This window comes from Carassius gibelio, chromosome B6 (assembly GCF_023724105.1).
Source record: "Carassius gibelio isolate Cgi1373 ecotype wild population from Czech Republic chromosome B6, carGib1.2-hapl.c, whole genome shotgun sequence".
NCBI lineage: Eukaryota > Metazoa > Chordata > Actinopteri > Cypriniformes > Cyprinidae > Carassius > Carassius gibelio.
The window spans coordinates 8,947,776-8,962,642 of NC_068401.1; the positions used below are offsets into that span (position 1 = coordinate 8,947,776).

Consider the following 14,867-nt stretch of genomic DNA (forward strand, 5'->3'; position numbering starts at 1 on the left):
ATACATTCTCGAACCTGTTGGAAACAAGTAAATGGGAGACTATTTAGACTATGATACTATACAAAGGCCTTTCATTAGTTGAGGTAATATTTTTATTTTAACAGTATTCACTATCACAAGCACAAGCTCAGGAATCTCCTATGCAGCATTTACAGGAAAATAATGTTTGCTCTTTTTTGCAATACAATCATCATCACACAAGTACATGTAACACTCATCCACATGGACACCATCACAAAGTTTATGATGCTTGTTTCTGTTTCCTTGATGATACGGTCCCTGTAACCACCCAATCTTTAGTTATAACACATACTGCTTTCTGTTGAATTACCACATCTCACACTGAACTATTAGTACATTTACTGTAGAAGGGTAAGTATGTCTAATGGTACTACTGTGATCTCAGTTCAGTGGATTTCTGAAGTTCTTCCCAGCAAACTGAGCTTTATCCCCCAGTTCCTCTTCAATTCTGTGTAAGAAAACAAGCAGGTATGTGAAAAAAGTGAAACATATGCTCATGTATGCCTATATGTTTAGAACCAAAAATATTTTTATTTCTAATATAATTATCTGTAAGATTACCTGAGGATCTGGTTGTATTTGGCCAGACGCTCTGAACGGCATGGGGCTCCTGTTTTAATCTGAATAAGAAAAGGAAAAATAAAGAGTTAATTACCCGAACATGAACAGGTAACCTTAAAATTAAATGCCCACATTTTATGATCAATCTAAACCATATTCAGTACCTGTCCAGTACAAAGTCCCACAACCAGGTCAGCAATGAAGGTGTCCTCTGTTTCCCCGGAGCGATGACTCACCATCACACCCCAGCCATTGGACTGAGCCATCTTACACCTGTGGGGGGATGTTACAAATAGTTGACAAACATTTTATTTTACTTCTTATTAAACTATATAGATTTTTTACTGGGATTTATGGAAGGATATTCCAGACAATTTTCAAAAAGGACTTGAACATTTTCCATATGTGGATGTATTGTGATAATCCAAATTCAACTGCAAATTAAAAATGCAATATTACATTACATTATATTATACTCCTCACTTTTAATCAGTCAGAGATGTTGAGACAGGTGAAAACAGTTTGGTTAATAGTAAATATTGACTTATTGTAAGTACTGTTATGGCTGCTGCTGTTAGCAGGGTATAATTGCTACATTTTGGGGTAAAAAAAGATTTATTTATTGTGTAAGTGCCAAGAGGGTTGCACTCTCTGTTTGTTTACACATACAGGAACTGATTGGCAGCTGCCTTTAGCGGAGCCTTTACCAATTACCTTCAGTATTCAAAGCAATCGACACGATCCGTCTGTGAATGACGTCACCTCCCAATACAAACACGCCTCATAGTATAGTCCCGCCCCTGACATTGATTGACAGGTTTCCATGTAGTCATAAACAATAAAATGCTAACGGAATTGCAATTTCATTTGGGTTTGGGCAGGTTACATGCGCAGCGCTGAGAGTAATAAAGCCGATGTGCTAATTAATATTGCTATTTACTTAAGATGTGGGAAATACAGTTACAAATGGACTTTTATTTGAAATTTGGCAGTCACTATGCGTTCACGAAAACGAAAACACAAGAGCATGATTTGCAATTGCATCTGGATTATGACACAAATTATATTTCCACAAAAAGAAAACACAATTGAAAATACAATTTGCAATTCGTTTTGAAAATTGTCCAGAATATCCTTCCATAAGGATTAGAAAGTCCACACTGAAATTCTGGATAATATATGGACAAAGTGGTAAGATTTTGGCAATTTAATGAAAAAGCTGTATACTTTAAATTTATATGCGGCATCACTGTACAAATGCAGGATCAGGGTTTTGAACTCACGCCTGCAGGGATTCGGTAACACTTCCAATCTGGTTGACTTTGAGCAACAGGCAGTTGCAAGCCTTCTTCTCCACTGCATCAGCAATGCGATTGGGGTTGGTAACAGTAAGATCATCTCCCACCACCTGTATGTCCGTGCTGTTGGTAAAATTGGTCCAGGCCTCCCAATCATCTTGATCAAAGGGGTCCTCAATGGAGACCACTAGAGGAATTATAAAAATGAAGTCACATCTCTGCGTCTGCGCTCAAAGAAAAAAATCTGTAATGTAATTAAATAACAGAGCAAATGACTGTTGAATACCTGGATAATCCTGAATAAAACTTTTGTAAAGGTCAGCAAGCTCATCAGGGCTGATGTATCGATCCGGGTCATCAGGAGACTTGAAGTCCAAGTCGTACTTTCCGTCACGATAGAATTCGGATGCTGCCACATCCATGCCAATCACAATCTCATCTGTGTAACCAGCTTTACTGATGGCACTCTTTAGCAGCTCTAGGGCTATTATAAGTGTACAAAAAAGAGCATTATAAAGTTGTAAGTCATTTCAGCTGTATAGTCTCAAACAGTGCAATTAGCTTTTTCATATACCTTCTTGGTTCTCCAGGATGTTTGGTGCGAATCCTCCCTCATCGCCAACGTTGGTGGCATCTTGGCCATATTTTTCCTTAATTACATTCTTCAAATTGTGGTACACCTCTGCACCAATGCGCATGGCTTCCTTAAAGCTACTGGCCCCGACCGGCAGAATCATGAATTCCTGCATGGCCAACTTATTGCCAGCATGTGAGCCGCCGTTGATCACATTAAAGGCCTTTGGAAAAAACAATAACCAAAATTCAATAGGAAAATAACATTTTATCCCATAATTTGCTTTCCTACTTTTATTAAGATTTAAATAACAAAAGAAAGCAAATAGGAAAGGAAGCTGGTCTGCACTTAAATATCCTCTTAAAATAAAAAGACAATCTCTTTGAGTTCAAACACAATCTAATGAATGATCTTTTAACATTTTCAGTCGCGTGACATTTTTCCATAGTGTACAATTTCAAATACAAGACTTTTATATTTCTCACCGGCACAGGCAGGATGACCTCAGGGTTTCCAGCAAGGTCAGCAATGTGACGATACAGAGGAACACCTTTCTCTGCGGCTCCTGCCTTACACGCAGCCAGGGACACACCCAGGATGGCATTGGCACCAAATTTAGCTGATATTCAAAATAGACAGAGGAATTAAAAGCATTATGACTACACATAACACCTAATATTTGCAAAACTTTACATTTGGAAAACTATCAGTTTTTTGTTTGAATTTGTCTTTTTTTTTTGGACATTGTTTTCAAATGTACTCTACCATTCAAAAGTTTGTAGCAATTTTTGTGTAATAGTCTTTAATATTTTTTTTAGTTTTTGAAAGACCCTTTATATGCTCACCAAGGCTGCATTTATTTGATAAAAAATGCAGTAAAAACAGTCTTGACAAATATCAAACAATTAGAAAAACATATGCAAAGCATTTATTTTAAATAGAAATCTCTTATAACATTAAAAACTTATTTACTGCCACTTTTGATCAGTTTAATGCATCCTTGATGATTAAATGTATTGATTTCTTTAAAAAATATCTTACTGGACATACATTTCTAAACTATAGAGTAATTTAACTGGGTAATTGGGTGTAAAAAAATTTAAGTAAAACAACCATTAAGGGGAAAGTATTTTCATGCAAAGGACAATATCATTTCTATTGTTTAACACCTAAACATGTAAATATTATGATTTACACTTGTTATCAGTTCCGTCCAGTTCCAGCATGAACTGGTCAATCTTTTCTTGCTCAACTACAGGAATTCCCTATGTGACAGACAGAAAGAGAGCAAGATGGACAAAAAATATATATAATTAACAACCCAACAAACTTACAGTTACTATTTTCTTTAGTTTCAGAATAAAATGACAAAATACAGACCTGGCTGATCAGGGCAGGTGCAATAGTTTGATTCACATGCTCAACAGCCTTTGATACACCTGCATTACACAGAAAAAGAAGAAAGATGATACAGGTATGAGCACAAGTTATTGTGGATTGAATTGTGCTGCAAATAGACACATGCACATCTTTACATTACCTTGATTAGTTTATGCCACAAAGTTAAAGATTTTCAGATTTTTCTAATTTGTAATGTCAGCCAAGCGAGAGCCATAAACAATCAGATTTATTCCATGCAAACATTGTGCACTGAATAATACTGAAATACCACAGTACAGATTCTTGCATTATTCACTGATCTGAATCACATGCTCAAGAGTTTCAGATTTTACATAATTTTTTTCATAATAGATAATTAACACCACAGTATGACACTGGGTTAAATATTTCATGCAAATTCAGAGCCATCAAACAAAACAAAAAAAAAAGTTTTCTCACTAGTTCACTAGGGTACCTGTTAACACAAGGCTGAACCCAGTTATTAATCAGTACATTTAATTAGTCCTCCTTTCCAATCTAACAGAAAGAAAAAAAAAACAGAGCGGGGAAGAGAAACAGTTCTTTGTGTCCAGTAAACAAATCTAGTTTAGCAAGTCTTGGTTATTTCCAAAACAGATAACAATACATTTTGTAAAACCAGATGAAATTGGATTTCTGATTTAATTTAGTTAATCAGAAACATGAAAAAGCAGAATTACCTTTGCCCAGGAAACGTGACTTGTCATTGTCTCTCAGCTCCAGCGCTTCATAGATTCCAGTAGACGCTCCACTAGGGACAGCAGCTCGAAACAAACCTGTTTCAAAACCAGTAAATGAGTTTTTATTCTGCTTGTAACGTCAGTACACTAAACCTTAGTTTAGCTTTCAATTTGGAAAGAAACATCAAGGGGAATCACCTTTCTCTGTGTAGAGGTCCACCTCTACAGTGGGGTTGCCCCTAGAATCAAAAATCTCACGGGCATGTATCTTTAAGATAGACATGTTCCTTAAAAACAATAAATAAATTAAAAGTTAAAAAGATCAGATTTTAAAGTAAAGGGGTATGCTTCTGCTGAAACTACAAATCTAACCACACATCTAAAATGGATTTCAAGGAAACCTGGGAACACCATCTGCCTTACAGTAATGCTACTGATCCATGGGTCACTTTGTTAAATCCGCTTTCCTGTTATTAGGACTAATCATTACTGAAGGAAAACATCTGCATTAATAAATCCATTTCTCTTTCAGTCAAATATATGATTAATAGCTTTCAAATATACACAGAGTATTTTGAAAAGTGTGCTATTCCTTGGGGCATCCTGAGAAGCTCATGTCTAATTGGATTAGCAGCTGTCACACTCTGGTCAGAAAACTTAAATCTTACTAAACTGGTCTTTAAGTTTTTGCCTAACGTTACACAGAATATAAACATCAACACTATTTGTTCAACTGTACAGTGCCACATATCGAGTCTCAAACTAATTTCCTTCCTAGAATCGGATTTCTTTCTCCTATAGTTTGTTCTGCAAATATTTAATCCCATTACAGTGTGTGAATATTAGTGGGCGTGATGGAAAGCACGACTCATCACGGTCTTCAATGTCACGTGCTTATTCATGGTGATTCTCATCCAACATTTTTTAAGTAAGACACTCGAGACTGAGAATTTAATGCTTTCTTTCTGTCTAAATATCAGAATAACCGTGAACAGAGATTACTCGAGATTAACGAAAAAGCCTGATTCAATATAACTAAATAAAATGTAATGTTGGCTTGAAAATGGTCACATTGAAAGTCCATAAATACAATGCTTCTTACCTCAGCGACAGAGTATAATTAAAGGACAGGATGAAGAAATCAAGCTTTCACTCAAACTCACACGCACTGACACTGACTGCTATCGGCTCTTGTTAGAAGAGCTCAGCGTGTGCTCGCTCTCAGAAAAAACTCACCCATAGGGGGAGATCATAGAAAAGACTAGAATGAGGAGAATGGCAGTTGTCTTACAACATGTGGTTAGGAAATGGGCGGAGTTTTGCGACTGGGAAGCTGTCAATTTTATTGTAGCTCTAATTTTTTAACACTTCACTGTATATTTAAGATTTAATGGATAATAAGATTTTGTTCAATATATATTTTTTAAACCATTACTGAAGGTGTTATATGTTACTTTTCCCAACGCTGCTAGGGCTTGACCAATCACAGTCGTTGTTGATTACGAGATTAATGTATCATAAAATGTAATTTAATAGCGATTGCTTTAAATTATTTTTATTTATATGAACAGGTACAATCTTTACAAATTAATAGACTTACTGCTGTATAATCGATTATCCGTAGATGTGGAAATGTCTACAATAAGATCAAAAATTGCAGTGCGTTTTCCAGCAGTGAGCGAAATGCATTTTTTATCAGAATATATCTGATTATATGCCATGGTTTGATAATTAGTTTAAAATTATTATAATTTTAATAATGAAGAATGTTCAATGTTTTTTCAGAATCTTGCTGAGACTTGAAGCTCTGGTAAGATTTTGTAGAAACAATATAGAAGTAATATATTTTGCCATTGTACTTATGACACACCGAAAAGCAAGAAGATGATGCACAGTCCTACTAGGCCATTCTGCTGCTGTAAGCAATGTAAATAATATCTATGATTCAAAATCTCAGATTGTTAAATGATTAACCATTTTCCACTGTATTCTTGTCTGTGGGGAGAATGTGATGCAACAACAAGAGACACAATAGAGTGTTTGTGTGCTGGAGAATCCTGTCAACTCATTCCCTTGGGCCAGTAATCCCTCAGTTCATTGCCCCCACCCTCCCTCTTCTTATCCCGCTCTCTTTCCACCTTCCCTCTCACACGCAAACATTTCCTTCATTCCATTATTCTTTCACTTGATCTTCCTATAATGCTCAAACAAGCCATGTTATTTTAGATCAGTTTCATCTGATCAGTATTTTCCCTCGTGCACGGTTTGTTTTGTGGAAACGGTTGATGTTTTGTCGCTTCTTTCAGGTATGGGTTTCTCAGGAGACCTCCTGACAGCCAGCTGATCCCCGTGTTCCTCCATCTTCATGCCTCACAAATAAGACCTCAGGGATCTAGTTAGCAATCCACACGCAGGTTTGTGGATATAGTGAGGCATTGACCTGTTGCCTGGGTTACAATGCAGTCCCTGTGTCTCACCAAAAACTCCTTCTAGAATTGGAATTCTCAGATCCTTTGTTCAGTGCACACAGATGCATATTCTGTGATTATTGATTACACAAATATATAATTATTTATTACATGCAGCAAATATAGGCATAAAAATCTGCAGATTCATGGCCAGAAAAGAATTGAACTGACCTTTTTACCTGCTCTTTTTGAAGCAGCCCATGCAAATGATGCTGATCCCTGAAATCTGTTTAGTAGGTCTGTCCTGAACAGACCTTTAGCACATGCACTTCATTGTCCAATGAAACCTTAAATATAGCTCTATATGCTAAAAGCACAACTTTATTGTACTTTTATGATGGCAAAGGGAGTGGATCTTTATTTTTATAGTCAGCAATCTGCTGATGAAGTACCTTTTCTACAAACAAAACACACACATACACAAACGTGTGTGTATAACAGATTTAACATCAAATATTAGAGGTGTGCAGACTTTCTCTTGATCTTTAAGTTATGAAAATGAACTCAAGCTCTCACTGCAATTTGAACTGATAAGCCTGTCTGAATTTAATATTTAATAATCCAATTGTCTAAATCTAAAAAAGGACCATTTGATTCATACTCAAGTCTGTTCAGTGATGTTAAAAATTTATTGACATTAATAATTTTGCATAATCTTAATAAATTTGATGACAAAAAGTTAATCTATCATGGTTTCTGTTTATGTCTTTAATTTAGAGATTATTTAAATTTTTCCATTAAAATAAATAAATAATGTAGAAATAGAGTAAAAAGCATATTTATCAGTTGGGCCTTCAGTTTCATTTCTGCTGTTTTCATATTGTCTGTTCAATGCCCCAGTGGAGTTTATTATCAGTGTAAACAATGTAAATTATCATTGGGGCACACAGAGGACACATTTACTGATTGCTTAATGTCTTTTTTACAGCTCCAATCTGATGATGAGCGCTGGAAAAGAGAGTAACACTGAATAAAGAGGAGAGGAGGCTTATTCTCGTCTGTTGCCCTGCAGTCTGACCCAGAACAAGAGAGACAGAGAATGGGGCGTGGTCTTTTTGAAGGTTAAAGACTTGTCTCATTTGTGAACTCAGAAAGCCTGAGGCACTTCCACATTAAACTAACCAATCACAGAACACAAGACACACCTGCTCTTAGAAGAAGACCAGGGATTGGTCCCAGTGTAAAAATGACACCTGGGCAGGGCTCCAAGGCGTACCTGAAAATCTAGATGTTTTGTAGGAACAGTTTCTTCGCTTCAGGAGCTTTAGGAGATTGTGTTTCTTCTCATGCTCCATTACTATTGTCTATGCGACTTCATCAGGTACCTTCAGACCGGTTCGAGAGGTTTGGCCTAACGTGGAATGAGCAATCATACCTTTAACAAGTGGAAGGAGCAGGAAGTGATGTTCCTCAGCTAAAGCGACACTGCAACACAATGGCATCTCTTGTCCGGGACTCCATACTAAATGACGGCAACAGGAATTCATATGGTAACTAATAGGTTTTTTTTTAAATATATGTTCAACAATTCTACTAAATATTTCATCAACTGCAAAAAAAAAAAAAAAAAAAAAACATAAAAAAAATGTATATGTATCTCAGGTAATATAGACAATAGTTTAGTATTAGTAAATGCTAATAGTAAACTGTTTAAAAGGACAATGAAATGGAAAAACATATATAAGTTATGTTATATTAAAAAAAACTTCCTTTCTGTTCTTAAGTCTAACAATCAAGTAAGAATTTTTGTCCGAAATATGTATAATTAAGATTTTGTGAATCATAAAGGATTATGAGTGCCCAGCATGTTAACTTTCACTTCCGTAACGTCAAACCTGTTTGATCAGTTTAAAACAAAGGGGTATGAAGTAGAAAATGTAAAGCATTAAAATAAATAGCTCAGTAATGCAACAGAAAATTTTAATGCTATAATTTAAGATGGTTTGTACAAATTAAACATAGATTAGACTTGTAGCATTTGAGAAACCATTTATAAACCTAAAAAATTGGTACATGGACACACGCTCATAAAATCTGATTGCTGATACAATCTCATACACACAATTTTCTATCTCCTCACTTGAAAGTGTAACCTTAACAGTTAATCTTTTAAATTTTTACTGTGTTTTGACTTCAAACAACAATAGAGCCAAAATGTAAAAGTGAATTTAACTTGTTTCAGTAGTAAGTGAGTTATCTAATCTAATCTTATCAGGTGAGGGGTCAGTCAGGTGCACACTCAGGTATAGGTGACAAAGATCAGCCATTTTGATTAGCATGACTAAGCGCTTTCCTTACCACCTATGTTGTGTGACTGCAATGGGATTTGAAGGCTGCAGATGCAATTTTGTTTTGATGCAGGTGCGACCAATTAGTCAAACACTCCCAGGTCATGGAGAAGTCTCAAAGGTCATGGTTTCCAAGGATGCAGGCCAGGGCATACACCATAGAAATAAACTTCAGGTGTTACAATGTTTTCATTTTTTCTAATAAAAGCTTTCAAGAAAATGAGTAAGTGCATAGTGAAACTGGAAGTGGTCCAGTCCAAATGAACATGCATGGTAGTATGCTTACATCAAAAGGCTCTGGGGTCTGTTGCAAGATAAGCAGCGCTTAAAGGAAATACATAAAGCTATAAAAAAAGATGGGTCAGTCAGGAAAATAGATAATCATTAACAAACACCTCACAACGTCTTGCTAAAGTACAGTTACTCTGATTTTATAGTGATAGACATTAGCATTAAGAGTTCTTTGCTCCCCTCATGTTTCATGCTGAACTGAAAACAATGTGGCAAACACTGGATGACTATCTCCATCTTACAAGGCAGTTTTGGATGTTATATCTTCTCTAATACTGCCTGGTAATGATGCAGATGGTCCGCCTCAAGCGTCGTTACAAATGCTTTGCATCTCGGTGTGGATTTGCAGACTATGCAAATAAACACACACACAAATACACAAAGGAAAATATGTTATGAAAAGATTGTATTCTTTGGCTGGATGATTTGAATACTATGATGCAGAAGACGTTTATTCATTGTCTCTAGGCTACATCTTACCTGGCAGTGTTCGATTGTTCACTGAAGTTCTAACACTGTCTGGTAACGATGCACTCTGGGGGCTCAGTAACAATGACTTGATGAACAAAATGAACAGAAAATGCTCTCAAAATTGTGATCAAGTGTGGAATGTAGCATATTTTGCATTTGGAATGTGTTTAAATGTTCTTTAATAAATCAAGTTAATGATTTAAAACAGGAAGACTGGATGAGACCACTCGATAAAAATAAAGGGAGTGTAATTAAAAGAAGAGGTATGAATCTAGATCCTCTCACTTAGCCATCAGTAGAGGAATGAACCCCACCCTGTTATGTCCAAATGCCTTCATGAATGTCACAAAAGTAATTCCTCCATACTCACACACCCTCTTATGTGTGATGTGCCATTCAGCGATCAGTTCATCCTCCTTTTCTTGTATGTTATTGTGTACATGACATCTGAGATCTGTGTGACAAACACTAAATGAACTGCAACTATTTACCTTTCCTGTTCGCTGTCCTAAAGAGGAAGTATTGCCAGTCGGAAATATATTAAAAATGATTAAGTTTTGTGTGTGTGTGTTTGTGTTTGTGTTACTTATTTGAAAGCCATTTCACGTATTTTGCAGGTCTTTATGCATTCTAGGATGGAATGCGCAAAGAAAAGTAAAAGTATTTATGTGATTTAAACAAATAAATGATTAAAGAGAGATATAAATAACACATAGACTTAAGGGACAGCTTATATGACAAATTAGTTTCTATGGAAAGTGTATCTGTAGGCATGAAACATTTGATTGTATTCTGAATGTGAATGAGGAAATAAGGTAATTTTCGCCCCGAAAAAAAAAGTCATTTCAGGGGCATGTTATTTACAGACAAATTCTGTCATCTTTTACTCCCCTTCATCTCGTTCCATACCTGTACATGACAAACGATTACAAAAGATATTTTGAATAATATTTTAGCTGTTTTTGTCCATATAAAACATATTTGCCAAGTTGTCTCAAAATCCATTTGGATGCTGATGCTTAATTCTGACAATGCCCCTTTGAATCTCTGCTTGCGCTTTATCCTTTAAAAGATCCTTTTAAACGGTTTCCTTCTAGATCTTTCTCCTGAAAAAATAAACTTATTTCTGTCATTTTCTTTTTGTCTGCTTTTATCTCTTCTACAGTCACATGACATCAGGCCCTTTCTTCTTCCTCTCCGCTGCAGTAAAATCCTCTGATTTGTGTCTTACCTGGCAAGTTTAGATGTTGAAACTCTGTCTAATACTGCCTGGTAATGCCATCAATCACAAGGAATTTGATCTCCATTTTTCCTTTTCCTTCCTTACCTACACAGCCACAAAGGATGAGCTTCTCATTTATTTATTTACTTTTTAAACGGTGTTTAGAGTTATCTTTAAAAAAATAGTATTATAAATGTTATTCAGGATGTATGTAATTCTTAAACATTTATTAAAGAATATGGTTTTGACTCTTCATATTGTTTAATTGTATGTATGTATGCTTATTTTGCTTAAATGCACACTGCATGGACATTTATAGTTTATTAATTTATAAACACAATAAAAGTGAATTACAATGAAATTGGTATTTGACTTGGTGGCATTTTGTGAATGAAACACATGATTGACACATTTTTTTTAAATTTGTCTCATCAAAGTTATCACACTATACCTTTCAACATGTACTTTCCACAAAAACATGCAGCGCAATAGACAGCCAGTATTTTAGAGCAGAGTAAAACTAGAAAAATACTATATAGGCTACATATATTATCATACTACACTATATTGCCAAAAGTTTGACTACTTTAGTAATTTCCATGAATAACAAATCTTAATATTTAAGCATATAATGATATGTCATCGGGAAGTCGTGGCCTAATGGTTAGAGAGTCAGACTCATAACTGAAAGGTTGTAGTTTTGAGTCTCCAGTGGTGTAATGTAAAAAATATTTTACTTTAGTTTTTATATTTCAGTCAACTTTTACTCCACTAAATTTCCTAATTAAAATGTATACTAATGTAGGCTATATCACACATATCACACACTGATTTATTAGTCTATTAAAACTCAATATTCCAGGGATTCTAAATTGTTGAAGGCAAAAATGCCTCTGTATGCTTTTTATATTTATAGAATTTCGTGTAGGCCTAGTTAACTTAATCTGTGTCACACAAAGAGTACAGTTTTTCTGCGGATCCAGTAAAGCAATAAAAGACTTACATTTTAGACTCAATATTGTTTGTTTTTGCTAAATTTTGATAAAGTAAATAGTTCCAAACAGAACACAGCACTGTTTTGCGTCTGTTTATTTACTTCTTTTCCATTTTGCATTTACTTGTACTTTTACTTTAAATACTTAAGTACATTTAAGATTTTAAAAAATACTTTTTGTACTTAAGTACAATAAATATCACATACTTTAAGATTTTACTCAAGTAATATTCTAAATAGTGACTTCAAACAAAGTCATTTTCTGGTAAGATATCTGTACTTTCACTTGAGTATGACTTTCAGGTAATTTATTCACCACTGTGAGTCTCATACTGTGGGGAGTGAATGTACAGCGCTCTCTCCCACCTTCAATATCATGACTTAGGTGCCCTTGAGCAAGGCACTGAACACCCAACTGCTCCCCGGGCTCCACATCAAAAAATGTCTGCCCACTGCTCCGGGTGTGTGTGTGTTCACTGCTAAGTTTGTGCAAGCTGGATGGGATAAATGCAGAGCACTAATTCCTAGTATGGGTCACCATACTTGGCCAGATGTCACATCACTTTCACTTTCTCTTTTTCACTCTCTTGATATTCTGTATGATATTCATGATATCCTAGCAACAGTTTGGACAGAACCCTTTTCTATTCTAACATGACAATGCCTCTGTGTATAAGGCAAGGTTAAAAAGAAGACTGTGTCCCAATACTTCTGGCAATATAGTGTATAGACATTTTGGACTGTTTGGGTTTATATAGAGAGAGTGTATAATGTGGCTTGAACTCAGACAGCATGACTTTATCATCCAGTCCACTAGATGGCAGCACTTACATAATGTGGTCTTGAAGGTTTACAATAGCGAATAAACCGAATTGGGCTACCACTTCCTTGGCACGCTTTGCGACATAATTTACAGATACAATTAATACTTATTAACAAACAGTATTTGTTGACCAACCGACATGTCTGGAATTCCGCCGGATTCTTGGCAACCCCCCACAGTATCGCTGGACACAACGTGAGTCACAGAATAGACAATACAACAATAGATTTGTGAATGAATGAGTCTCGTCCTAACACAGAAGTAACATAAATCTGTGAGCATTGGTTAACTTGTTTGTTTCATGTTTGTATTAAACAAGTTAAAGATCTAATCACGTTTATCAGTTGTGCTCGTTAGATTGTTCTAAATCGGATATGGTGCTGTAATAATCCAACTCAATCAGTTCTTTCGAGCTGTTACAAAATATATATATATTATTTTTATTTTAACTTTTAAATATCTAAAAGATGTTGCATGACTTGGATATACAGAAGCTAGATGATGGAGTGTGTTGTGCATTTCTATATGCTGCATGGCATACTACACTTTTATCCAAAGCGACTCTCAGTGCATTCAGGCTTTACATTTTTTTTTTTTTTACCTAACATGTGTTCATAACCTTTTGCGCTGCTAATGCAAAGTTCTACCACTGAGCCACAGGAACTTTTACAGCAAACCCTCACTTTACTCTGTCTTTCCAGGATGGGAACTATCGTTCTAGAACTGTACTGGAATCATGCGCCAAAAACATGCAAGAATTTCGCAGAGCTGGGCAGAAGAGGATATTACAACAACAACAAGTTCCACCGCATCATCAAAGACTTCATGGTTCAAGGAGGCGATCCAACAGGGACAGGTGAGGATAAAAAGAATACTCATCATTCAACACTCCTTTTAGATTTTGGACTATTCCATAAGATAAATCACAGTATGCTGATTTAAGTGGCTGTTGAGAAACGGCATAAAGGTAGCGATGAATGTTTTATCAAGCAAAACAATCTACTTTTTTGTCAGTACAATGGACTTTAATTTTTATTTGCTGTTTGTAAAATGTATTTATATAAATATTTAATTGATTTTATATCTGCAGGTCGTGGTGGTGCATCTATATATGGCAAGCAGTTTGAAGATGAATTGCATCCAGATTTGAAATTTACAGGTGAGTAATATAACACATAATGCATGAGCAGATTTAATAGTATTGGTAAAAGCACTGCTACTTATAAAACTATGAAAAGTTTGTAAAATGCTCAATAGATCCCGTAAGTAGAATAAATTCCTAGGGAAATATTACTTTTATGAAAGAAATTCCAGCATAGGAACTAGTTTACAGCTTAACTTTGGGTTTTACAAAACAGCCAGTGCTTGATTTATTTATGTATTTTGTAGGTGCTGGAATTCTCGCAATGGCCAATGCAGGGCCAGATACAAACGGAAGCCAGTTCTTCCTCACGTTGGCTCCCACACAGTGGTTGGATGGGAAACACACTATATTTGGACGGGTGTGCCAGGGCATTGGAGTCCTTAATCGTATTGGCATGGTTGAAACCAACAGTCAGGACCGCCCTATTGATGACATTAAAATTCTCAGAGTAAATCTACCTAACTAAGACGTCTGCTTGCATAACATTTCATGCTTTGTTTTTTTGTACAGCCCTTTTATTACATTAAACTTTCTGAGTTTTCATAAAATATACTCTGCTCTTTTGATTCCCCCAGTACAAACACATGTCCACCTGGTGGTGTCTTAACTATTT

The 14,867-nt window shown here is 35.6% G+C and overlaps 2 protein-coding genes across 3 annotated transcripts; one reads left to right on the top strand and one right to left on the bottom strand.

The window, feature by feature from the left end:
• Window positions 1–69: 69 nt before the first annotated feature.
• On the bottom strand, window positions 70–5,822 carry eno1b (enolase 1b, (alpha)). Its single transcript, XM_052558797.1, has 12 exons — window positions 5,656–5,822; window positions 4,752–4,840; window positions 4,554–4,649; window positions 3,835–3,893; window positions 3,650–3,719; window positions 2,940–3,073; window positions 2,455–2,677; window positions 2,167–2,364; window positions 1,866–2,067; window positions 747–855; window positions 583–641; window positions 70–469 (listed from the first exon to the last, which is right to left on the bottom strand). The coding sequence occupies exons 2-12, from the start codon at window positions 4,834–4,836 to the stop codon at window positions 403–405; spliced, it is 1,302 nt and encodes a 433-aa protein (XP_052414757.1). The 5' UTR covers window positions 4,837–4,840; window positions 5,656–5,822; the 3' UTR covers window positions 70–402.
• Window positions 5,823–8,269: 2,447 nt separating this feature from the next.
• Window positions 8,270–14,802, top strand: ppil1 (peptidylprolyl isomerase (cyclophilin)-like 1). 2 transcript variants are annotated; one of them, XM_052558813.1, is made up of 4 exons: window positions 8,270–8,511; window positions 13,812–13,966; window positions 14,201–14,269; window positions 14,500–14,802. In XM_052558813.1, the coding sequence occupies exons 2-4, from the start codon at window positions 13,813–13,815 to the stop codon at window positions 14,718–14,720; spliced, it is 444 nt and encodes a 147-aa protein (XP_052414773.1). In that variant the 5' UTR covers window positions 8,270–8,511; window position 13,812; the 3' UTR covers window positions 14,721–14,802. The 2 variants fall into 2 exon arrangements, with proteins under 2 accessions (XP_052414773.1, XP_052414772.1); XM_052558812.1 differs by lacking the exon at window positions 8,270–8,511 and adding an exon at window positions 13,133–13,305.
• Window positions 14,803–14,867: the final 65 nt, after the last annotated feature.